Source organism: Gambusia affinis, linkage group LG22, assembly GCF_019740435.1.
Source record: "Gambusia affinis linkage group LG22, SWU_Gaff_1.0, whole genome shotgun sequence".
In the NCBI taxonomy this organism is placed as follows: domain Eukaryota; kingdom Metazoa; phylum Chordata; class Actinopteri; order Cyprinodontiformes; family Poeciliidae; genus Gambusia; species Gambusia affinis.
In genome coordinates, this window is record NC_057889.1 from 17,096,318 (window position 1) to 17,103,872 (window position 7,555).

The window sequence follows — 7,555 nt, forward strand, 5'->3', positions numbered from 1 at the left end:
ATGTAAACAATCCACAATTTTTTTCTTTGGTTGAAGGGAAGGAAAAAAAAAACATTACGGAAGCTGGTTTATCCATGTCAAAACCAGTTCTAATGTGTTTCACTGCCTGTGTACAATCTAGACAATTAAGACCTCACTGTCAACTGTGGAACAGCCCCAGTGGATGCTAATCACTGCCATGTCTGACGGCTGATACTGTATTCTTGAATCTTGAAAGTCTCACCTTGACTCTTTCACGTGTTTGTATCTGATTGCGTCCAGATAACTCAGTCTGCGTCTCATCTGGACATGAACGTTTCCTCCAGAAGGATTTTAGCCTGCAGTATGCTGGTGTTTGTTTTTGTATGTACATTTTTGATCCTATGCGGATTAAATGAAACCAAAATAAAGTCAAACTTGTGCGACTGAATCTAGCTCTTATAAAGAGACTGAAGCTGTGTGTTTTTCCTGCTCCAAACCCATCACAGAAAACCCAAAATAATGAGATTCACACTCGAGAAAAGTTTATGGAAAGTTCTCACTGTCACCACCACTAAAAATGGAAATCTTTCAATACAATAAAAAAAATTATATATATATTAAAACTATATATTCAAAATATAATTTTACCAAAAAATTGACAAACTAACATCAATTTTTAAGCATTTTCCGGGGCTAGGAATTGCGATTCTCAACATAATGCACCTCCAATGTTACCCAACTGCTGTGTGCTACAAACTGGCTGCTCTTCCTCATGTGACCCGTTTCCATGCGCCTGCGTTATGTGTGACCCCTCGCTCTTAGCACTGCTGAGTGCCTTCGAGACACCCAGTCAAAAATAATAAACTGACCACCAAACAGATTTTTAAGAAAAGCTCCCCATCTCTGATCTTCTCAGAAAGTCAGAGAGAGGAGAGGGAGGATTGTGGGACTCCAGAGGTCGACGAGATCAGAACTCACCGAGAGTGTAGGCTAAGAAGTTGAAGATCCCAGCAGCCACCCACACCCAGCTAGACACATGCTGGTTTCCTGCAGCTGAGACACGAGTGACGTTAACACACGACCCGAACATTTACAGTCAGAAACACACAAAACAACTGGTTTCTACTTTTCTTATTCAACATAAATCTACTTAAGATACAGTGATTTTTTTTTAGGTCAAAGCGTCTGTGGAAAGAAGACACACCAAAACACAGAATGTCAACACAGACTGCGTTAGCCTTTGTTTCTGCATTACAGACACGCACCAACATGGCAACACTGGTAAGATTCTCTGTGCATGTGTGTGAAGGATTTAATAAGTTAAAAATTGTCCTGAGCAACACCTCAGGACATTCCCGTTTCCATGAGTGACGCACTTTGGCCCCGCATAAACAAAGACGGAGCTGCTTCCCCTTTAAACAGCGTCTACAGTTGTGTGTCACGGCAACATACGCCCAGCGGGAACGAAGTGATGGACCTACAAGAGGCAGTGAAGTCGAAGTCGTAGAAGGCCAACATAAGGAAGTTCAGCACGAGGAACATGAACCCAGTAAATGTGATGAGGTTCGGAGCCAGCCATGTTGGTAAAAACTGTTGGAAGAGAGAGAGAAACACAGTTGGTCGAGTTTTATCCATTAGAAATGAAGCACAGAAATTAAAAGAGCATGTAAAACACGTTTCTGTGCGTTGATGAAGCAAAGTACAAGGGGAAAAAAAAAATTCTTGTAATCAGGTCAGAAAGATTAATCTGAGTCATATTTTACTCTTGTTATTTTATTAAAACTCTTTATCCGCCTAAATAAGTTACCTCATATTTTTTTCCACTACAAGAAAGCTGGAAGTCCAAACTTTTTGGCACAGGGTGAAAAAATTTAAATTTTTCTTTTTACCGTAATCATGATTGCAGAAACCTTTTTTGTTATTATTTTTACCTCCAAATTAAACACACAAAAACAATATTTTAATATAATAAGCAAATCTGCCTGATTCCCTTTTGACATACTTTTCTTCGAATTGGATGATTTTGGGTCAGGAAAAATACTTCATTTTCTGCATTGCCGGCTGGATGCGGAAAATGCCTCTACCTTACCATTTATGGAAAATGACGTCACAAGGTGAAGCTTTTATTTTGTGGGTAAAAGGAGATTGGAAAGTTTTTTCCAATTTTTTCAAGAGCGCCTTACAAAAGTACTTGATGTAGTACAATGAATCGCCAGGTTTTGTAGAAATACAGTAAAGTCTGGTGAGACATTTTTCCAAAAACGCCGCGCTCCAGAGACTAATATTGTGACTAATTGCAGGCCGAAAACTTCCAACGTATTACCAATAGTGTGTTAATATTAAAGCATTTTAGGCTTATCGTCTTGTTTTTAATGGGAATGAAACCCTTCCTAAACGCCCCGTCTGCCCCAGTCTCGGCTCTGGGTGCAGACTTAGATGCGCCGCCTCGGTAACGCGAGCCGGAAGTCTTAGAGCTTTCACCCCGCTGCGCCATCAGCCGTCCGTCGACAACCTTTGGATCGTGTTTTGATATCACTTTATCAGATTTGCTTCGTGTTATTATCGTTTTCGCAAAGATATGCAGCTGTAAATGGCAGAAAATATGTGAGGAATGAAAGGGTTGTACAGATAAAAAAAAGATGTATACATTTCACAAAGCAAATTAAGAATTGGTACATTTTTATTTTGTTTTTTTTAGTCAGGCATATTTTGGGACGCTCTATCGAAGTCTCCCGCTGTCGCCGATGGCTGGAAACTTCATTAATGATGGAGCTCTCCACAGGTCTCACTCTTACCTTCACTAAAAAGTTCCAGAAAGGATGCATAACGTAGACGGACAGGGGATTCGTGTCCACGGCGCTGTACTGCGAAAAAACACACACACAAAAAAATCCCGTCATTTTTCTTTTTTTTTTTTTTTTTTTAAACATAAAAGAATCCACACACATTTCCTATGTCATTTAATTCCACGTGTTTCATGTTTACAGGATCATCCAGTGAGCCTTGAGACCAAAACAAACCCGGCTCCAGTGTCTGTAACTTTATCTAGGTATGACAAACACGCGTAAGAGATCCAGTGTAGACGGAGCGAGTGGCTGCTGTCAGGAGTACACGCTGTCCACCGCTATTTTGGTCAACCAGGCCCCTTTCCTGTGGATTTTTAATCTACCTTCCAATCTGTATCCCTTAGAGGAGGAGCAGGATCTTCTTTTCCATTTTATTTAAAATAAATATTTCACAGGAGTTACAGGTGTGTTTACTGTCTGTAGAGCAGCAAGAAAATGCAGCCACACCCCACTAATGTTTAACATAATGTTACTACAATACAGCTGTAGCAATGTTGTATTTTTCTTCTTCCTGTAAGTGAGAATTTCTACACTTTACTCACGCTGTAAGACTTTTCTAAGTCAGATCACACTTTGCACTCTTATCTCCGAAAGAGGAAGAAAACTGGAGGAGCGAAACTGCACACCAATCATAGCAGCACAGTACACACACACACACACACACACTCATCTGTACGCTTTGGTAAATTATTTGAAAATCGATTCTCGTTATAAACAAACTGAAGGAGCTAAAATATAAATTATTTCACAAGCAGAGGCTGCAATGTAGTGGTGGGTAGCAGAGGTTTTAAAGCTCGTGGTTTGAAATAAAAGCATTAAAATTTTCCCATTGTGTTGTTGTGCCTGTTGAAATCTTTATGAAAACTTACAAGGAGGCCTGGAGTGACCCCCACTTGCTTCTGAAGACTAGTGAGAAGCAGGTAACAAATGAATCATGAATTACAGATCTAGTTTCCACCCACACACAAAAAAGAAAAATCGAGCCAATTTGTTTCCTTCATTAAAATATCTTGTATTTAATTTATTGTTGAGCATGTAAATGTAAGAAGGAGACATTTTTAATTATTATGTTGTGTGTGTTTTTAATTAAAAGTCAAGTTTTTGTGGCCCATCAGTAGATTCCACTCTACAATTCAAAGTCTGGACACCCCTCTAAATTTAACACCAACATCAATTAAGACAAACAACTTAGAGAGGCTAATTTATTCCTGCTTGAGGTCTATGTGTTCAAACAATAATAATAATAATAATAATAATAATAATAATAATAATAATAATAATAAGCCAGAAAACATCAAACAGACAGCCATAATCAATGTATTGCTTTTTTAAATTAGCACTAGAAATATTTTGTCATTTTTCTGTTTTATATAGATGCACTGGGATGATATTAATGTTGGTTTTTTTGTTATTGTTTTTTTAAAATTCATTTCTGCAAATGTGGTGATTTTTACGCAAGTTTGTAACACCAACTGAGTGCCTACTTGGACCACAGTGATGTAGCAAGTGCTGGAAGGCAATGAAAAGACAATTACTAGCAAAACGCCTCTCGTGACTAACAAGAAATACAAAAACACAACTAAGAAAATGAAAGTGTTGCTTGCAATTTAATTGTAGGAGGTAGCCAACTCCTACAATATCAATGTTAATATAGCTCATACTTAACATTAAATCATACTTTCTCTGCTTAGTTTTGAGATAAACTGCATGATCAATAAATCTGGGATAAATTCACTTCTAGTCCAAACAGGAAGTGACAAATATCCGAACTGTGATATTTCTGCTTAGGAACTACCTAAACAGAAATATCACAACATATTAAGTGATAAAATGTAAGACAGTCCCCGGCTTTATGCTAGTGTACAATTCTCATCCCTCCCTCTGGTTCACTAGGGTATTATTACAGATATACTTCAACAATAAATACCAAATGAGCCTTCCATACAAACTAAACCTATCTGAAAACTTTGAAAAAAGCTTGTTGTCAAATTGGAAAGAGAAAGAATGGCTAGCCGTTAGCCTCTGCACCATTGTAAAGCAGGAGGCTGCATGCCACTACACTTCCGGTCAATATAAAAAGGATGTTTAATTAAGAACACTATATTAGGTATGGTCGGAAACACGCCTTAATGCTCAGTGGCGATAAAGAGTAAGCCATAAACAATAATTATAAGCATTAGGGCTGTTCTATAAAATTATTTAACAAAAAGTTAGAATCGACAACTAAACAAAGAACATTTTTATCATGACACGAATGAAGATACACACATCCCGATTACATTTAGTTGATAAAAAGCTTTTCAAGGTTTAAGACCTGACTAACATTCGGCAAATGTATAATTCCCCAGCATCAGCGAACAGGATCGTGACAGCTCTCAGCCCATCATTTTCTGTCTTACTTTATATCTGTCGAACCCCGCCAGCTGCTCCTTTGTGACATATTCGTAAAGAGCCATGACGGTACAGTTTGGCTTCCTCTTCCTCTGGAGGTGCAAATCCTTCACGCTAGCTGCCGATTCGGAGTACCATCTAGCTTAGCCGCCGTCTTTCACGCCGGGTGAGGTGATGTCGAGTCGAACCACCGGAGCCACTCCTTCACCAACGAGCACTCCCAGCTCGTGGTGCTCAATGCCGCCCCCTTCAGATCTGGATGACAGATTTTTAAAAACGGCAAGAAAAGTGAATAAAATGTGTTTCTTTAATAATAAGTACGAGACACATCATGTTTGTAGTAATATAATATATATGTTTTGAAAACAAAAGATACAAAATTTCCGAGACAAGGTTTCAAATGTGCTCATTTGTGATGAAAGGGCGATCTATAACATGAATTTCTATGGCACTAGTGAAATAAATGTGACGTGGCTTTAGGTTGCATCCCGGAAGAAGGCAGATTTATTTGCGTATGCCGAGGAGCTGGAGTGTCACTTGCACGTGATTAAAAAAGAAAAACTAATTTAAAGAATAAGGTAACGACTATTTTATTTCATATTTATTATGTTTTTGTATCTACTTGTTTGCACCTACGTTTCTTCATTCAGTGTAGCATTAGTTGCACTAGTTAGCTGCAATCTGCTAAGCTAACATTAGCCCCTGACATTTCCATCTTTAAATGATTCCTCAAGCTAATTTGATCTGTAAGAGATGTTCTGTTTAAAAATATCCTTTAAATGAAGTTGCGTGTTAGGATGCAGATGTGTTTTTGTATACATTTTGGTTGCAGCACGAACGCTTCACCAACTCAAAGCATATCGTGCTACAAAATGTTAAGCTTCTAATAAATGGTCATATCTCTTGGTCGCTTGAATATAACCGAAGTTAGCTAAAAAGGTACCGTCACCACAATGTTATTTGATACATAAGAGATGAAGTGGGAAGATAAATCTCAGCCATAATTTGAGTAAATGAGTTTAGACCGCTGTACAGTCAAATTACATCATAATATGGCATTTGGCCCTACTTATGAGTGCTGAGAGAAAAAAAAAGTAGAAAAAAAATCAAACTCATACTAGTTATCAGTTCTTTGGCTTATCATTGTCAACATCTCAATTTGCTTCATCTACGACAGCATCCATCAGGGATTTTAGGACATTGGTCAAGCTGTAGAATTCGTCTCTAGATCTGTTAAATTTGCTCACCCGTTATAAAACCGAAAGGTCAGCCTGATTATTCTGACGTAAAGCATGCAAAGTGTTTTTTTTTTCTTCCTTCGGTGGTGTTAAAGAAGAAACAACTTTGTGAAATCTTGTAGTTGAAATCTATTAATTTCCCAGCTGTGTTCGTTTGGTGGTACGGGAAACAACTTAATTTAAGCTTTATTTGGAACTTTGTTCTCTTATCTGAAGGGTAAACAGTGACTTTAGGACAGCTATCACTGAAACGGTACCCACATTTTTCTTTAAGCAATTTTAACACCTTAAAACTGTTCACTTTTGCAATTGCATGAAAAATTCCTATGTATATTTGGTCAAATTAAATAAACAATGGTTCTTAAATAATACATTACAAAATGAAGTAAGGCAGCGATCAAACCTGCGCCAAATCCATGTCCTGAGCTGACATGCCGTTTCTGTTTTCCAGGATGGTGACTGACGTCCAGCTGGCCATCTTTGCCAACATGCTTGGCGTGTCGTTATTCCTGCTGGTTGTGCTCTACCATTACGTCGCTGTAAATAACCCCAAGAAGCAGGAGTAGGTTTCACTACAATGACCCAGGAAGTGCGTGTATTTCTACTTAACTTTTCCTGGGGTTTTTCAGCATGATGTTACCTGATTGAAATGTTTTGGTTTTTTTTTTTTTTCCATTCATTCCATAAAGTGCATGATTTGAGGGAAGAGTGCAATGAAATCTTTGACTTGCAGTCTTAACACACATTACTTTTCCTTCTTCTCCTCAGGTGAGATAGTTGGAGTCCTAATCTTCCCTTGTAGAAGATGAAGTTCTGTTGCACCATGCTTTTTTTTTATTTCTATTAAAAATGTCTGAATTTAATTGGTCATGATCCGTCTTTTTCCACGCCTCCTTTCCTAAACGTTCAGCTTTATTTCAAATTGCAAAAACACTAACCCTCATATGAATGAGGGTCACCAGAGGGGAAAACTAACAGAAATATAAGGGCTAAAACATAAAACCATGAGTAACTTTCAAGTGATTTATTTGATTATACATGGAAAAATAAAATTCTTTAAAAAAAGTAAAAGCAGATATAGCTATAATTAGGCAGCTATAACTGATTCTAGGAACTTAG

The 7,555-nt window shown here is 37.9% G+C and overlaps 2 protein-coding genes across 4 annotated transcripts in view; one reads left to right on the forward strand and one right to left on the reverse strand.

Annotated features, from left to right (window-relative positions):
• selenoi (selenoprotein I) overlaps positions 1-6,939 on the reverse strand; it is a 34,893-nt gene extending 27,954 nt beyond the window's left edge. For all 3 annotated transcript variants that reach the window (XR_006369603.1, XR_006369604.1, XM_044106502.1), the window contains exons 1-5: positions 6,840-6,939; positions 5,207-5,453; positions 2,757-2,825; positions 1,443-1,551; positions 940-1,014 (exon numbers count right to left, since the gene is read on the reverse strand). Coding sequence is in view for 1 of the 3 variants with exons in the window: in XM_044106502.1 (XP_043962437.1) it covers positions 940-1,014; positions 1,443-1,551; positions 2,757-2,825; positions 5,207-5,263 (310 nt within the window). In the remaining 2 variants the exon portion in view is untranslated. The remainder of the gene's footprint in view (positions 1-939; positions 1,015-1,442; positions 1,552-2,756; positions 2,826-5,206; positions 5,454-6,839) is intronic.
• Positions 5,649-7,296, forward strand: ost4 (oligosaccharyltransferase complex subunit 4 (non-catalytic)). The gene is made up of 3 exons (XM_044106516.1): positions 5,649-5,776; positions 6,888-7,025; positions 7,205-7,296. The coding sequence occupies exon 2, from the start codon at positions 6,889-6,891 to the stop codon at positions 7,000-7,002; it is 114 nt and encodes a 37-aa protein (XP_043962451.1). The 5' UTR covers positions 5,649-5,776; position 6,888; the 3' UTR covers positions 7,003-7,025; positions 7,205-7,296.
• Positions 7,297-7,555: the final 259 nt, after the last annotated feature.

Coding starts and splice junctions, on each gene's coding strand:
- ost4 (XM_044106516.1), top strand. CDS start 6,889: ATGGTGACTGACGTCCAGCTGGCCATCTTTGCCAACATGCTTGGCGTG.